We start from the raw sequence: 18,508 nt of genomic DNA on the forward strand, positions 1-18,508 counted from the left end.
TTGTAGGAGGAGTGTAACCTATTCATGAGGCATCGTATTGTAAGTGTGATATGTTCGATTTTTAGAACATACCTTTTTTATTTTACAATTTTTAGAACAAACCTGTAATTGTATAATTTTTGTTGTTGGGATTTTTCGATTTTTAGAACAAACCTGTAATCAGTTATTTCTTGAATAATATTATTTGAGAGGTATATCTTTAAGAGAGGTCCCACCTATTAGGTCTTTTAACAAGACATATTATTTAGGGGGAGGACTATTTTAGGCGTCACAATGGTTTGTGAATCTTGTTAGTGTTGACCATCGTCAACGAATTACAATATTGATTTGACTATTTTTTCCAGTATTTTAAAAAATTACTAAAACATTACAATAATGAAAATATTGATTTCAAAATTTGTAAACTTTTGTAATTGATTTAAATGTATATTTCATTGATAATGAAGTTGCCATAAAGAAGACAAGTAAAATTGGGGAAATTTTTAGTAAGTTTTCTTAAAGCTTAACCGATAATAATTTATATGGTAGGGGTTTTGGTGTAAATCACATTATCAATCATTTGTAAAATAATGTGATTTACGCCGAAACCCCTATCATATGCTTTCCATGGATCACAGAAGCCTCAATTCTACAATAATAATTTGTTAATGAGAAAAAGTAAAACATTTGAAAGATTCACTGTTGGTGGTCTTTTAACCCCATCCAAAAATCGGAAAGAAGAATATGGCATCTCTACAAGAATTTAGAAAGAAAAATAATTCATGGGTTTGGAGGACCTTAGACTCTCTTAATAAGGTCAATTTATGTTAATATTGGGTTTTTATTTCCTTATTAGCCTTCTTTTCTCTTGTGGCTCACATAAGTGGTTTGTACAATAGTGGATGCTCTAAATCTACCAACACTGGTGCATGCCTTATGACTTTCATAGAAGGGGGACCCCATAGATATGTAATAAAGAGCATGTTGCTTCTTCTATTCGGTACAACCCTAAGAACAACACTTATGCATCTTACATTACTCAACACCTGCAAGTAGCAACAATCACCATAATTTATCGAAGCATTTAATCCATCAAACAACAACTTAAATCTTTATCATGTACAATTACTTGTAGTAGTTCTCCCATATTGACTACTAATTAATTGGTTATAGAAGGCACAATAATCCACCTTCATCCTACAACTAAAAATGAATATCTTTTACTCGGCCCTAGTAAAGGAGGTTAAGGAGTGTAGATTATGCCTGAGGAGTCATTCCCATTGTACGAAATGGTTGTGGATAAGGAGGATGATAGTTCATCTGCAATGGTCCGGTTGTTGCATCCCATTCAATATCACACCATTTTGGATCTCTTGTATTTAGCCCCAGGATTCTACTGATTAATGACATAAATGACATCTTGGATAAACTCGTATTCACGAACTCAACGATAATCCTGCCATGGGTTTATTTCATTTCAAAAATCTTCTGGGCAACTGTTTAGTTTGAAATTTCATTTCAAAAATCTTGCGGGAAACCCTTTAGTTTGAAATATTGGGTAGGCTAATAACATTTGAAATTTTTGCACAAAGCTATCATTGAATGTTATAATGGATTTGTCTTATCGTCCAACACTTGTGATCACATCTGGAGTCAAAGTTGTAAAGCAAACTACCAAAAAAGCTGGAGCAGAGTGGCCGGTAGATTGAGGCACCCTGGAGTTGTTAGACATGACCATGGTCATGTATGTATGGTGGGCATGCCATCAAGTACTATCATGGTAATGCTGGGATACCTATTGGTGTATTAAATAACCAATAACAAGGTATTATTGCTTGTTGGTTTGGAAAATTGAAAATCTAGTTTATTGACTTGACTTGAGTGAGGTAGAGGAGGAGCAAAGAAGGTTAATAAGGAAAATAAATCGCAATATTAATAGAACTTGACGTTATCAAGAGAGTCTAAGGTCCTCCAAATCTATGAATTATTTTTCTTTCTAAATTCTTGTAGAGATGTCATATGAGTCTAAGGTCCTCCAAATCTATGAATTATTTTTCTTTCTAAATTCTTGTAGAGATATCATATTCTTCTTTCTGATTTTTGGATGGGGTTAAAAGGCCACCAATAGTGATTTTTTCAAACGTTTTATTTTGGCTCATCAACAACCTATTATTGGTTAAGTTTTAATAAAATTTCCTAACAATTTCTCCATTTTTAGTTGTCCTTTTTATGGCAACTTCATTATCAATGAAATATACATTTAAATCAATTACAAAAGTTTACAAATTTTGATCTCAATATTTTTATTTTGGTAATGTTTTAGTGTTCTTTTAAATACTAAAAAAAATGTCAAATCAATATTGGAACTCATCATTATTAGTGGAGATTTAAATTTTATTTATTACTAATATTTACTAAAATTATTAGAAAAATAAATTGGATTTCTGAAAATCTATTAAAAAAATAAAATTATTTAATTTATTTTAATATTTTAAATGTGTAATTTAAAAAATGGTATAATTTTTTTTTAACAATTATAATTTTCATTGTTTATAATAAAGATTTACAAAAATATTATAAGCTCATGATGATGTGGTCTAACTTTGAATTTCAAAATAAAATTAGTGAAAAATACAAATTAAAAGATTAGGTTTTGTAATAAATTTAAATACATAATAATAGTAACAAAAAAATCACTTTAAATTATAATATGATCGTGAAAATTGAATAATTGTATATATATTTATGATAACAAAAATACAAATAACTATGTAGATATATGTATTTACATTACAATATCTACTTCAAAATATTTTAATAATAAATTGATTATAAGAAGTTAGGACTCTTCTTGATAGTTTAATTCTTAGAAGGTGGTTTTTATTGTCAACCCTGAAACTTGTTAGAGAAAAAAACACCAAACAAAACAATTAATCTATAATTTATGAATTTGTTTATTAATGGTTAAGAGCATGTGTTTCCTAGTAAGAGATCAAACGTTCAAAGCAAGAGGGGATGCCTTCATAGACTTTAGCAATCAAATCTTTGTGCAAAGGTGCATCCTTTGTCCCAAAAATAAGAGGTCTCATACACTAATTCGGTGCCTAACTTGTTTGTAACCTTAAAATTAGATAACGTATCATTTTATTAAAATAATATAAAATTTATTTTTTAAATAATTTATTGTATAACTGTAAGAGTAATGAAAAATAATATTAATTATCAAAATATACTGTCTTTTATGGATTGAAAAAATTAATTAAAAAAGAATAACTCATCCTTCTATTTCTTCATTAATTTGTTAATATTAAGGATGTCAAGTTTATGCCTTCTTCATTATTAATATTTTATTAGCACAACTTTTTCTCATTTTCCTTTTAATAAGAATTTAATAAAATCTTTTATACTTTATAAAAAAAATATAAAATATATTTTAACAATTATTTTATCATTTTTATTTACAATCGCATTTTTTTTTTCTTTTTTTTTTTAAATTTCAATTGCGCCCCACACCCATCTAGATATATACTGTCGAAAGTCTACATCGAATCGACGGCTGACCTTGTGATCCTCGTCTCCTGTCACACGGATCAGGACAACCTGCACTTTCTATCAATAAATGTAAAAGGAATAGTATTGGACGGGAGGGAGACAAACGCCGTTAGAGAGACGGAGTAGTCGACCAACACATCAGTCGGAAAAGAACCCCACTCCCTGATCTTTCCCATGCTATGTATGACCATCATCCATGTGAACTAGCAACCATAGAGGCATTAAATGCCTTATCGCAAGATGGTTAGCTCTTTGCCAAGTTCCGTTTGTTCCGTAATTTAATCATAAATGCAATTAATATATATCATTAAGTTATGATTGGCCCATGGTTCAAGCCCTGATTTCTGTATATGGATAAATATTTTTGTTTTTTTCATGTATTTTGTAAGGTTTAATTTAGTTGTTATAGTAACCAATTAAAAAAAAGTGACCTAATCAATATGCTATTTTTATATATTCTTAATTTTTTTGAAATATAATTAAGGAAAAAAATTAATTTTATTATTTTATGGAAAATTAAAATGTTATATAGTATTATATAATTTTTTTAATATTTTATAATTAAATAATTTTTATTGTTTTTATCAATATAACAAAAAAAAATGTTGCACTAAGAAGATTGTTTTATTAATGCATACATTTCTCTTATTAACCATATATAAAAAGATTATGAGTCAATTTTGACTTTTAAAAAAAAAAGGAATTATACATCTTATTGTAAAATGAATTAATTTTCTAAATAAAATTTGTTTATATATTAATTTCCCCATCTAATTAGAATATAAACTTGTTAGAATTGGAATAATATCAAATCCCTAGGAAATTAGTGAGCCAGGAGCCACATGAAACTAATCTAATTTAAGAAAAAAAAAGAATTACACATGTTGTGAAATGGACCATTTTGCTAAATAAAATTTGTTATATATTACTTTTTCCATCTAATTAGAATATGAACTTACTAGAAATGGAATAATCTCAAATATCTCGAAAATTGGTGGATAGAAAATGACTAGACACAAATATAAATTTTTAAATTTATTAAAAGTCAATAATAAACATGAAAACACGAAAACTAAACATATACTGAACATAATCCCTTAACCATCAATATAAACCGTCAATTAAATAAATCAACGAATCTTTATCTGTTTTAAGTTGAAAAAAATTTCAGCACGAAAAAAGTGATATAATTATATTATGTTTATTCAAAATGGAAATATACGATATCTGATACAAAAAAGAAAAGAGATGTTTCCAAATCTCTAGAAAAAAGATATATGTATCCTATGAAGAAAAATATAGCAATATGGACGAATCTTTGTATAAAAGTCCAATAAAACAACCCCATGAGCCACTGATATGTATGTAGAAACAACATATAGAAGGACTTATTAATATTTCTCACATGACGCAACCGGGATTATCTCCTCCAGGGCCTCCAAAGTAGAGATGTTTACCATTTTGATTGTCTACTTCAATTGAGACATCATAACAATTTGGTCTCCCTGCTATAGTGCTTCCTGGGATGTCGATTAACTGTCCATTGTTGTCAGTAATTTGTACGTCCCTTATAAGAGCACTACGACCAAATCCTTCAGAGGGGAAGTGGCCGCTGCCCATGTCCGTTTTAGTGAACTGTGATCCTGGGCTACCTCCAGATGAAAAACAAACTTCCCCTCCAAATTCCACACTATTGGACGAGGAACGAAGATTTTTAAACAAAGAAGCAGGCCACCAACCTAAAAGTTGGTTGTTCACATATAAATTCCAGCGATCATTTGCCTGCATATGCATGTAATAAAATTTTGGCCAATTAGCTCTCCTCACACAACGAATATATTATAATATAATTTTCTTACCATATAACAGAAAGGGTCACTTACTTTAGAAACCTTTATATCTAACACGAGTTGTTCTCCATTATATGTGGACACGGATGCTATTGGAGAACCTGGATATGCTGGAGCACCAGGTGCTAGCACAAACCCAGGGCAATTTAAGTTCCAGCAACCCGTTTTATCATATCCATCAGCCTATATCAAAGACATTAATAATTCTGTTTTATATTTAAAAAAAAAAATTCTTAAAATTGGTGACTTGGGAAGATGTTAAACAAAAATACACAATTTCCCTATTATTTGACTACTATAAATAATATAAATAAAATCTAATCAACTTTAGTATAAAACTGAGCTAATTTAATCACAATCTAGTGTATATATATAAATATAAACTATGTACTTACTGTCCAATATATAAAAAAACAGTCTGCAATATTGCCAGATTGGTACTGCGTGTCTCAGCACCAAGCTGTATCCACAGTTCTCGATTTTTCTGACGAATGCTGCCCGCTCCCTGCATCTCCTCCATCTTACTGGTTGACTGCTAACAGTTTGTTGTTTCTGTATCAATTCTCCTAATTGACAACAATGAAATCAATTTAGTTGAATCTATTACTTCCTCAAGTATGCACTGTGTAATAATATTTTTTTTTTTTTTTTTTTACAGCTGGGACTTGCTGCTCCAGAGGTCACAGTTTTGGAACCTTTGCTCTGATACCACATAGTCACGATCCCATCGTAATAACTTAAAATTTACAAATTACATCCATAAATTTTTTTTTATGATGGTATAGGTCTTCACCTTACACACCATTACCAACCTTAGGTATATATATTACATGGTGATCTCCCTCTCACTATACCCCACCTACCCCTCTTACACAAACCATAAATTCGTATGTTTTATATGTCACCTCAACTTTGGGTAATTCATGGTTTTGAACGTTACCTTTGTGACTTGGATATGTTGAGTTCAATGGCACCTACCACTTGCATGTACCCGGCACTGTACAGGTGGGACGAATGCATTAACCCAATCCCACCTACCTGATGCCAGGTGGCGTAGGCCATGTGATCATTCGGGTTTTGTGCCATGATCTCCCGCTTGTTTGAACGGTGGGGATGCATTGACCGCATCGGAGGGCTCCAAATGATCGAAGGGTTTGGCGGTCAATTGATATACTGCCGAGAAACGCGTTATGGATTCATTTGCAACACTTGGGAGTTCATACTTGCTCCCAGCTCGGCGGCAGACCTCTGCAACACCTCAGGGTTTCAATTCAACCTCACAGGTATATGTATTCGCATAATCTTTTGCTTGTTTCAGATTTATTACCTGTAGCATGGTTATGTGTTCATACAATTTTCCTATCTCGTTGATAGTTCTTGGCATTCGACTGACTGGTGTTCTATGGTGACGCACAGGGGTTCACTGCTGTGGCCTTCCACCACTGCGGAAGCTTTGTGGCCAACTTCAGCGCTTCACGGGTATGTTGTCTCCGGACCCCACTTGGTTTATTTGTGACAGAGAGGGTTTATGCGAAATGGGGTAATCCCCTTCCTCCGGACCGGAATAGGGTCTTATGGCATTTCTCTGCTTGCGTCTCAGGTTTGGTATGCTTTCTACGAACCCCAGCTTTGATCTGCAGCCGGCCTTTCTATGCCAGGGTTTGCACTTTGAAGGCTGCCATGGGCTCGAACAGGGTTCTTCCGGCTTGTAAGCCGTTCACTGTGTGTGTACACTTGTTGTTATGGTCCTCGGACCTGAGTTACGTCTTTTGACTTGTATAAATGAAGAAACACTTTCTGTTATTTGAGGTTTATATGAATGTTTCGCTACAGGTTTGAACAGACAGTCACGGTGCTGTCTGCAATTTCTATCTTGTGTATTGCTTGGATTGGAACTGGGCTCTCCGGACCCAAGTTGCTTAAGTTATTCGATGTAAATATAAATCATTTTGGTTACAGTCTTATTAGACATTTTCACGTTTCTGTATAGGATTTTATTCCTCTCTGGACCATAGTCCTCATATGTTCACTGTCGTAGCATTGTTAAATATACCGCTTGCTCTTGGCTCCATCGTTCGCATTATCTATTAGTATGCTACTTGTCTTTAACTCTGCCGTTGCATGAACCTGAATCATAGTCTATTGATATAGATGCATTGTTTAATATGTAATTTCTTAAAATAGTTACGTATCGTTTGCCTGCCCATTATTACCCTACGGGGTTTAGTTTGTCCAACCGTCAAAGTTCGAATATGTTACAGGCTTGGAATGTATATGGAACCCTTATGTATTTGGCATTACGCATATCTGATTCTCAGTGGTTTGCTTATCATGTAACTGTGTTGAATCTAGCGACATGTTTTACTTTTCACAGTGCGGCCCTAAGGGTTACGACTCGCATTCAGTTGATGAATGCCGAGTCAAACCCTCTCCGCAAATACAATGAATACTGCCGTGGCTGATTTACCTTAATACAGTATTGCATACTCAGGGTTAGACAGAGTTATGTTCTTGTTCCAGTATATCTTCTATGAAAGGTCTTTCGAGTATGTTTGTAACGTTATCGTTTCCTATGATGCATCTTCTAGTTTACACAGCATGTTTTCTTGTTTACACAGCGTGTTTTCTTGTTTACACAGCGTGTTGGTTTATATGCACACTAGATTTCAGTGCGAATTCCACACCTGTAATTATTTAAATTCCGTAACTCTTATATGGCTGTAAGTGTGTATTATTCTCCATAACCGAAGACTCTGTTTACTTATCTCGTCTCTGTCTATTCAATGCTACTATGGTTTCTCCCACCACACTTAGCTTTGTTGAACATTTGTAATGTACACCCCGACTCATTACCGAGGACAAACAGAGGATTTAACCTCAGTAGACTAAGTTACAGGTAGGTAATTACATGCATGAATCTTTACGATAGCTACAGTTATCTTAAATTCCTTGCTTAATAATAAGAATACACAGATGACTGTATTTTATCTAATAAGGAAAAGTACAGATACTGCACCATATCCATATGCTTCCTTTACCTTTTTCCTTAAGCCAGAATTCTGTAAGAAACGCATACCTGGTTAACCTGCTACCGCGATTCTTCTCCAAGAATTCACCTGCAATCGTTTTTGCTCTTATCCTCCCAACCTTAAGATCCACTTGCACTGGATTCTCCCCCCGAGCCGTCTTGCAGGCCTGCAGCCCTCAACAAGACTCATGCACTACCGTGCTGGGTTATCTGGTCACTACCAGACTTAACCTCTTTTCTCACTCTGCTCTCTCTCTGGAAATCTCTTCTCTGCCTGTTCATCAACAGCCCAGAGGTTTTTCCTCCCAGGACCTTTCCTTGGGTGACAAGCAGTTGTTTTTCAGTTTCATAACTGATTTTATTTTCTTTTAATAGAAAATCCTCCTTTAGGAGGCTGCCAGCATTTCATCAATACACATATGCAAAATAATCTATTATATTCACTTTCATAATTAACAATGTCATTTAGTAATAACAAGTTACCACTCATACAGTTTTCACCACAGTAATTATCCAGAATTACAAGTTACCGGGGTCATTACATCTCCCCCCCCTGGGATTGGACATCGTCCCGATGTCTATTCCCGTTAAATAAATTTGGGTAAGCCTTTCTAAAGAGTTCCTCGTCTTCCCATGTAGCCTCCTCAGGCCCATAGTGCTGCCACAGCACTTTAATTTGGGTAATAACCCGTTTCCGCAGCCGCACTTCTCTCCGGTCGAGAATGCTCTGTGGTTCGACCAGGACCTCGCCTTCCGGTTCGACCTGCAGACAACCAATACCTTTAATCAATTTCCTATTGAATATAGCTGCATAATCAAAACAACCGGATTAATTCTTACCCGCACATCTTGCCATTGAATAACATGTTTAGGGTCATATACATATTTCTTTAGGACAGAAACATGGAACACATTGTGAATCTTAATATGACTTGGCAAAGCAAGTTGGTAGGCCACTGGCCCCACTCTAGCCAAGACCTGAAAAGGTCCAAAATATCGAGGAGCCAGCTTGGCGCACCCACTCCACTGCAGTGTACTCCTCCTAGCTTGAATCCTCACAAACACATGGTCACCAACTTTGTACTCTGTGAATCTTCTTTTCCTGTCCGCAAAACTTTTCTGTCGGTCTTGTGCAACCTTTAAATTGGCACGCACCCTTTTCACCATATCTTCCATTTCTTTAAGCATTTCAGGACCCAAACTCAACTTGTCCTCAGGTCCACCCCAACTTGAGGGTGTGCGGCACTTTCGTCCATACAAGACCTCAAAGGGACTTAACCGGGTTGAAGTGTGATATCCATTATTGTATGCAAATTCAACCAGATGTAAATACTCTTCCCATTGACCTGGCTTCAGCATCACATATGCCCTCAACATGTCTTCCAAAACCTGATTAACTCGTTCCGTTTGACCATCGGTCTGCGGGTGATAGGCCATGCTAAAGTTCAACTGAGTACCCAACTCAGCAAACAGTGTCCTCCAAAAAGTGGAGGTGAATTTCACATCGCGATCTGATATAATTACCTTTGGTAATCCATGCAACCGGAACACATTTTGCATAAAGAGGTGAGCAATTTGCACTGCCTTGTACGTGGACTGCACAAGTATAAAGTGTGCTGCTTTACTTAATTTGTCAACCACTACCATGATCAAATCGTTGCCTTTCTTGGTTCGTGGCAACCCAGTTATGAAATCCATGGAAATGGTTTCCCATTTCCACTCCGGGATAGGCAAGGGCTGTAGAAGTCCGGCTGGATGTTGATGTTCTGCCTTAATTTGTTGGCATTCCAAACACCTCGCCAAATATTCAATTACCTGTTTCTTCATTCCTGGCCAATAATATTCTTTCTTAAGCGCTGTGACCATCTTTTGGTACCCTGGGTGGCCAGTGTAGTGGCTGATATGGAACTCATCCAAAATCAGCTTCTTAAGGTCATTTGAATCAGGTACATACATTTTCTTATTAAAACACAGCATTCCAGCACTATCTAGTGTGTACCCTTGCTGTAATCTTTCATTAACAGATTGCTGTACTTGCTGTTTTAAATGCTGGTATTCAGAATCGCCACTTGCTGCTGCTTTTATTTGTTCCACCAGCGAGTTTCGCCACTTGCTGACTGAAAGTTCATACACACAATGAGCCTTTCGACTTAATGCATCTGCCACTCGGTTTTCTTTGCCTTTTAAATGCTTTATCTCAAAATCAAATCCACTTAGGAAATCCACCCAACGGCCTTGTCTCGCGTTCAGGGTAGGTTGGCTGAAATAATGCGTCAAGCTGTGATGATCTGTTAATAACAGAAATTTCCTCCCTAAGAGGTAATGTCGCCACATTTTCAGCGCATGAATAACAGCAGTTAACTCTAAATCATAAGCAGAGTATCTCTGCTCATGCTCCTTGAGTTTCCTTGATTCATACGCTATTACTTTTCCTTCCTGCATTAATACTCCTCCCACACCCTCCTTGCTTGCATCGGTGCACACCACGTAATCCTTATTAGGATCAGCTATACTCAGGATGGGTGCAGTGGTGAGTAGGTGCTTCAAGCGGTCAAAACTCTGCTGACACTCTGCTGTCCACCTAAATATCTTCCCCTTTTTCTGCAATGAGGAGATAGGATAGGCTATCCTAGAAAAACCTTCCACAAACCTCCGGTAATAGCCAGCTAACCCCATAAAGGATCTGATATCAGCAACATCTTTGGGTATGGGCCATTCCATAATAGTTTTTATTTTCTCGGGGTCTACTGCAATTCCTTCTTTAGTGATCACGTGGCCCAAATACTGAATTTCCTCCTTGAAGAAATCACATTTGCTGAACTTAGCGTATAGCTGATGTTATCGAAGAGTCTGTAATACCAACCTAAGGTGCTCTTCATGTTCCTGCTGGGAACGAGAATATATCAGAATGTCGTCGATAAATATCAGCACAAATTTGTCCAAAAACCGATGAAACACGCTGTTCATCATACACATAAAGGTGGCAGGTGCATTGGTCAAACCAAAAGGTAGCACTACAAATTCGTAGTGTCCATAGCGTGTCCTGAAGGCGGTCTTGGCAATGTCCTCATCTTTAATCCTGATCTGATGATAACCAGATCGTAAATCGATCTTGGAAAATACTTTTGCCCCTTTCACTTGATCAAAGAGTTCATCTATCCTGGGTAAGGGATACTTGTTTTTGACCGTGAGCTTATTCAGCTGTCGATAGTCTATACACATACGTAGTGTCCCATCTTTCTTTTTCACAAATAATACTGGAGCTCCCCATGGTGATACACTGGGGCGAATATACTGCTTATCTAACAGCTCTTGTAGTTGCATCTTCAACTCTGTTAACTCTGGTACGCTCATTCGGTATGGTGCCCGTGATACTGGTGCTGCTCCCGGTATTAATTCTATGGTAAAATCTATGTCCCTCCTTGGAGGTAGCCCTGGTACCTCTTCAGGAAAAACATCTGCAAATTCCTGTATCACAGGAATATTGCCCAATGCGGACATCTTATCCTTCTGGTTTGCATAGCCAACTTGTATGGCGTAGATCTGACATTTCTTTCTAAGGCACTTGGCTAGTTGAGAAGCAGTGATAGGCCGAATCTGGACAGGGTGTTTAATCCCCTGCAATTCTTGCTGCTGCCCCGAATCATCCTTGTAATAAATGGTTTTGGTTTTGCAATTTACTAAGGACCAATGCTTCTCCAGCCAATCCATTCCAATCAGGATGTCATAAGATCCTAATGGGAGCACATTCAGATCTGCTATCACTAGCTGTCCAGCTATGCTGAAGGAACAGTTATTAATTTTAGCTAGAACTCGTCTCTTGGCTCCCGTAGCTAACTGTACCAACCATGGGTTTTTGAACCTTTCTGATGATAGCTTACAATGTTCCACTACTTTTGGGCTAACATAACTTAAAGTAGCACCTGGATCAATAAGAACAGTTATAGACAGGTTTGAAATCTTACCTTCAAACTCCACCATGGTTGGTTGATATTCCGCTTGCCGGTCCTCCAAAGCTGCATTAATTCTTGGTACGCTGCGTGCTACATCCCCAACGGTCGATGCCTCGTGGATTTGGGATATTTGGTCAACTCCTTTCCGCTGTGGGCAGTTTTTAACATAGTGCGGTCCTCCACATCCCCAACACTGGACTGGAGGTCTGGTCCCTTCAATTTCTGATTTGGCAGGTGGTTCGCTGACCCTGCTTTCGCTTGGCTTGGTCCGGAAGGTACCCTTATTTGTGTTTCTGTTAAACTGCCCCTTCCTAGCACTTTTACCACCACTTCCACGACTTCCTTTGTTATTCCCAGCAACTTTACCGCTTTTTCTTTCATTCCATATTTTGCTGGAAATATCTCCTTTTTGTTTGTTTTGCTGGTAACAAATTCTTGCCTTACGAATTGCCTCGTCCATGGTTCGAGGATTATCGAACTCGATTCGTTCCCTTATATAGGCTGGTAAGCTGCTCACAAATCTTTGTACTTTGGCCTTTTCTTCTTTGATATACGGCACATAGCGGAGCAGGGAGGTGAAACGGTTAATGAATTCATCCATGGATTGCTGTCCCAGTCGCAAATCATGGAATTCCCGTGCCTTCTCATCGTAGAAACGCTTGGTAAGATATCTCTCCTTAAAGTATTTCTGGAACTTTTCCCAAGTGATGTTCTGTTCGCTCACTCCTTTTACAATTTTAATTTCTTCCCACCACAAGGTTGCTTTGCCTTGTAGCTGGAAGATAGCCAACCGTGCTTTCAGATTTTGGTCATATTCATACAATTGGAAATACTTATTAATGTTGATTAACCAAGCCTCTGCTGCTTCTTCCTGTTCTCCATCGAAAAGTGGAGGTTTAATCTTCTGGAATTCTCCCTGTAATTCCATTTTCTGTCTTTTTGAGGTTTGCTGCTCCAGAACGTTGTCGGAATGGTCCTCCTTCTCCTCTGAAATCTCAGGTGCGTAATCCCGTTCTTCAGTTCCCCTTTGCTGTTCCGCACTGGGATTCGCTAATGGTGGATTTTGTTTATCTGACAGACTCTTCAAGATTCTTTCCTGTTCCACTGTTAATCATGCATTGTCTTCTTGCAGACGCGCCATCTCACTTTTCAGCTCTTGAACAGTCTGCAATATTGCCAGATTGGTACTGCGTGTCTCAGCACCAAGCTGTATCCACAGTTCTGGATTTTCCTGACGAATGCTGCCCGCTCCCTGCATCTCCTCCATCTTATTGGTTGACTGCTAACAGTTTGTTGTTTCTGTATCAATTCTCCTAATTGACAACAAGGAAATCAATTTAGTTGAATCTATTACTTCCTCAAGTATGCACTGTGTAATAATAATTTTTTTTTTTTTTTTACAGCTGGGCCTTGCTGCTCCAGAGGTCACAGTTTTGGAACCTCTGCTCTGATACCACATTGTCACGATCCCATCGTAATAACTTAAAATTTACAAATTACATCCATAATTTTTTTTTTATGATGGTATAGGTCTTCACCTTACACACCATTACCAACCTTAGGTATATATATTACATGGTGATCTCCCTCTCACTATACCCCACCTACCCCTCTTACAAAAACCATAAATTCGTATGTTTTATATGTCAACCTCAACTTTGGGTAATTCATGGTTTTGAACGTTACCTTTGTGACTTGGATATGTTGAGTTCAATGACACCTACCACTTGCATGTACCCGACACTGTACAGGTGGGACGAATGCATTAACCCAATCCCACCTACCTGATGCCAGGTGGCGTAGGCCATGTGATCATTCGGGTTTTGTGCCATGATCTCCCGCTTGTTTGAACGGTGGGGATGCATTGACCGCATCGGAGGGCTCCAAATGATCGAAGGGTTTGGCGGTCAATTGATATACCGCCGAGAAACGCGTTATGGATTCATTTGCAACACTTGGGAGTTCATACTTGCTCCCAGCTCGGCGGCAGACCTCTGCAACACCTCAGGGTTTCAATTCAACCTCACAGGTATATGTATTCGCATAATCTTTTGCTTGTCTCAGATTTATTACCTATAGCATGGTTATGTGTTCATACAATTTTCCTATCTCGTTGATAGTTCTTGGCATTCGACTGACTGGTGTTCTATGGTGACGCACAGGGGTTCACTGCTGTGGCCTTCCACCACTGCGGAAGCTTTGTGGCCAACTTCAGCGCTTCACGGGTATGTTGTCTCCGGACCCCACTTGGTTTATTTGTGACAGAGAGGGTTTATGCCAAATGGGGTAATCCCCTTCCTCCGGACCGGAATAGGGTCTTATGGCATTTCTTTGCCTGCGTCTCAGGTTTGGTATGCTTTCTACGAACCCCAGCTTTGATCTGCAGCCGGCCTTTCTATGCAAGGGTTTGCACTTTGAAGGTTGCCATGGGCTCGAACAGGGTTCTTCCGGCTTGTAAGCCGTTCACTGTGTGTGTACACTTGTTGTTATGGTCCTCGGACCTGAGTTACGTCTTTTGACTTGTATAAATGAAAAAACACTTTCTGTTATTTGAGGTTTATATGAATGTTTCGCTACAGGTTTGAACAGACAGTCACGGTGCTGTCTGCAATTTCTATCTTCTGTATTGCTTGGATTGGAACTGGGCTCTCCGGACCCAAGTTGCTTAAGTTATTCGATGTAAATATAAATCATTTTGGTTACAGTCTTATTAGACATTTTCACGTTTCTGTATAGGATTTTATTCCTCTCTGGACCATAGTCCTCATATGTTCACTGTCGTAGCATTGTTAAATATACCGCTTGCTCTTGGCTCCATCGTTCGCATTATCTATTAGTATGCTACTTGTCTTTAACTCTGCCGTTGCATGAACCTGAATCGTAGTCTGTTGATATAGATGCATTGTTTAATATGTAATTTCTTAAAATAGTTACGTATCGTTTGCCTGCCCATTATTACCCTACGGGGTTTAGTTTGTCCAACCGTCAAAGTTCGAATATGTTACAGGCTTGGAATGTATATGGAACCCTTATGTATTTGGCATTACGCATATCTGATTCTCAGTGGTTTGCTTATCATGTAACTGTGTTGAATCTAGCGACATGTTTTACTTTTCACAGTGCGGCCCTAAGGGTTACGACTCGCATTCAGTTGATGAATGCCGAGTCAAACCCTCTCCGCAAATACAATGAATACTGCCGTGGCTGATTTACCTTAATACAGTATTGCATACTCAGGGTTAGACAGAGTTATGTTCTTGTTCCAGTATATCTTCTATGAAAGGTCTTTCGAGTATGTTTGTAACGTTATCGTTTCCTATGATGCATCTTCTGGTTTACACAGCATGTTTTCTTGTTTACACAGCGTGTTTTCTTGTTTACACAGCGTGTTGGTTTATATGCGCACTAGATTTCAGTGCGAATTCCACACCTGCAATTATTTAAATTCCGTAACTCTTATATGGCTGTAAGTGTGTATTATTCTCCATAACCGAAGACTCTGTTTACTTATCTCGTCTCTGTCTATTCAATGCTACTATGGTTTCTCCCACCACACTTAGCTTTGTTGAACATTTGTAATGTGCACCCCGACTCATTACCGAGGACAAACAGAGGATTTAACCTCAGTAGACTAAGTTACAGGTAGGTAATTACATGCATGAATCTTTACGATAGCTACAGTTATCTTAAATTCCTTGCTTAATAATAAGAATACACAGATGACTGTATTTTATCTAATAAGGAAAAGTACAGATACTGCACCATATCCATATGCTTCCTTTACCTTTTTCCTTAAGCCAGAATTCTGCAAGAAACGCATACCTGGTTAACTTGCTACCGCGATTCTTCTCCAAGAATTCACCTGCAATCGTTTTTGCTCTTATCCTCCCAACCTTGAGATCCACTTGCACTGGATTCTCCCCCCGAGCCGTCTTGCAGGCCTGCAGCCCTCAACAAGACTCATGCACTACCGTGCTGGGTTATCTGGTCACTACCAGACTTAACCTCTTTTCTCACTCTGCTCTCTCTCTGGAAATCTCTTCTCTGCCTGTTCATCAACAGCCCAGAGGTTTTTCCTCCCAGGACCTTTCCTTGGGTGAGAAGCAGTTGTTTTTCAGTTTCATAACTGATTTTATTTTCTTTTAATAGAAAATCCTCCTTTAGGAGGCTGCCAACATTTCATGAATACACATATGCAAAATAATCTATTATATTCACTTTCATAATTAACAATGTCATTTAGTAATAACAAGTTACCACTCATACAGTTTTCACCACAGTAATTACCGGGGTCATTACATCTACCTTTCTCGTTTTTGAACCTATGACCTCTTAGGGGGAAACACATGCTCTTAACCATTAGGCCCACTCATGTTGTATAATAAAGATACATAAAATTAAAATTTTCATATATTATGTTTTTAAAGATTTAATATATCCATAGAATATGGTTTTCCTTTTACAGATTCATGTTACAAATATTTAATTAAAAGAAATATTAAGAGTTTGGAACAAGATTTTCCATTTTTTGTGTTGGATTAACCTTTTTAGTTTGATTTAAGAAATGGTATTGACTTTTGTAACAAGTAAAACATAGTAAAACACAGTGTGAGACGGCAATGTAAAATTATTAAACGGATTTTACGGTCAAAATACCTTTCCAACCCTGGTTGAGACGGCACGGCAACTTACCTCTCAACGGTAAATTTGTAAACTCATACCATATGGTAGAAATGATGCTATAGAAATTTGTAAAGTCATACTACATGGTAGAAATGATGCTATAGAAATTCGTGGAGTCATACTACATAGTTGAGACGGCACATAGTTGAGACGGCACGGCAGCTTACCTTCCAACGGTGTTGAAATTGTAATTTCAACTGCCGCTACAGTTGAACAGGGGCGCGCAGTTAATTCCGGAAACCAGGGAGTTTATTCCCCGCACCACCTTTCACGCGGAGTGGTATATTCTTCCCGAAGGCTCCGATCACATCTTCAGAGAGAGAGTGATCCATCATTAAATGTGGGGCATGGAAGAATCTCCTATGCAGAACTGGTCATCGCAACAAATGAATTTTGTGATGCAAACTTGTTAGGAGTTGGTAGTTTTGGCAAAGTGTAAAAAGGGGTTTTGAATGATGGTAGAATGGTCGCTGTCAAGATTCTCAATCTAAAAAATGAAGGGGCTCAAAAGGGTTTCGATAGAGAGTGCAAAGTTTTGGGTAAAGTTAGACACCGAAATTTGATTCGGGTCCTAACATGTTATTCAAATCTCCAAATCAAAGCTTTGATATTTCCATTAATGCAAATGGAAGCCTAGAAAAGTGGTTATATCCTGATGATGGAGAACAAAGTGGTTTGAATTTGATTCAAAGGTTGAATATAGCAATAGACATTGCCCAAGGCATGACATATCTCCATCACCATTGTTTTATACAAGTGATTCATTGTGATTTGAAACCCAACAATGTGTTTTTGGGTGAAGATATGACTGCATATTTAATAGACTTTGACATTGCTACTATATGTTTTCCAAATAATGAAGGTGGAGCTCTCACTTCCACAAATGCACTCAAAGGATCTACAGGGAACATTCCTCCAGGTATTATTTAAACTATATTCCATCTTAAACAATGTTATGATTTTCTTATGTTTACTTAACATTTTGAATTAAAAAATTTAAGATGAGGATCTATGAATGCAAAATATGGAGTGGGAGGGCAAGTTACAACATAAGGTGATGTTTATAGCTATGGAATAGTGCTATTGGAAATTCTCACTAGAAAGAATCCCACCCACCACATGTTTGTGGAAGGAATGAATTTGCAAAAATGGGTGGGTAGTAGTTTTCCAAACCGAGTACAAGAAGTGGTGGACGTGGGTTTATTGAGGAGCACTAATAGATGTAATGAAGAAGATAAAGATATCAATTGTATCAGTTCACTCATAAATGTGGGCTTGCTTTGCGCAAATGAATCTCCTCAAGGATGGCCTACTATGATGGGCATTCTAGGCACACTGCAAAACATCAGAGATACGTTTTTGAGCACTACTTCCATTCCCAAATTCCAACCAAATCTAACACATTTGTTGGGTAGTACAAGTACTACAATGAACAACATTTGTGCGGGCCAAAATTGTTAAGA

The 18,508-nt window shown here is 37.6% G+C and overlaps 2 protein-coding genes across 2 annotated transcripts; both read right to left on the bottom strand.

The window, feature by feature from the left end:
* Positions 1-4,932: 4,932 nt before the first annotated feature.
* On the bottom strand, positions 4,933-5,901 carry LOC149220494 (protein neprosin-like). Its single transcript, XM_089387111.1, has 3 exons — positions 5,797-5,901; positions 5,415-5,564; positions 4,933-5,313 (listed from the first exon to the last, which is right to left on the bottom strand). The coding sequence occupies exons 1-3, from the start codon at positions 5,899-5,901 to the stop codon at positions 4,933-4,935; spliced, it is 636 nt and encodes a 211-aa protein (XP_089243237.1).
* Positions 5,902-8,595: 2,694 nt separating this feature from the next.
* LOC149220495 (uncharacterized) lies at positions 8,596-13,629 on the bottom strand. The gene is made up of 5 exons (XM_089387112.1): positions 13,509-13,629; positions 12,610-13,412; positions 11,705-12,510; positions 9,743-10,669; positions 8,596-8,683 (listed from the first exon to the last, which is right to left on the bottom strand). Exons 1-5 carry the CDS (start codon positions 13,627-13,629, stop codon positions 8,596-8,598), a joined length of 2,745 nt encoding a protein of 914 aa, XP_089243238.1.
* Positions 13,630-18,508: the final 4,879 nt, after the last annotated feature.

This window comes from Pinus tabuliformis, chromosome Q (assembly GCF_031772625.1).
Source record: "Pinus tabuliformis cultivar Carrire ecotype Pingquan chromosome Q, CPIR1, whole genome shotgun sequence".
NCBI lineage: Eukaryota > Viridiplantae > Streptophyta > Pinopsida > Pinales > Pinaceae > Pinus > Pinus tabuliformis.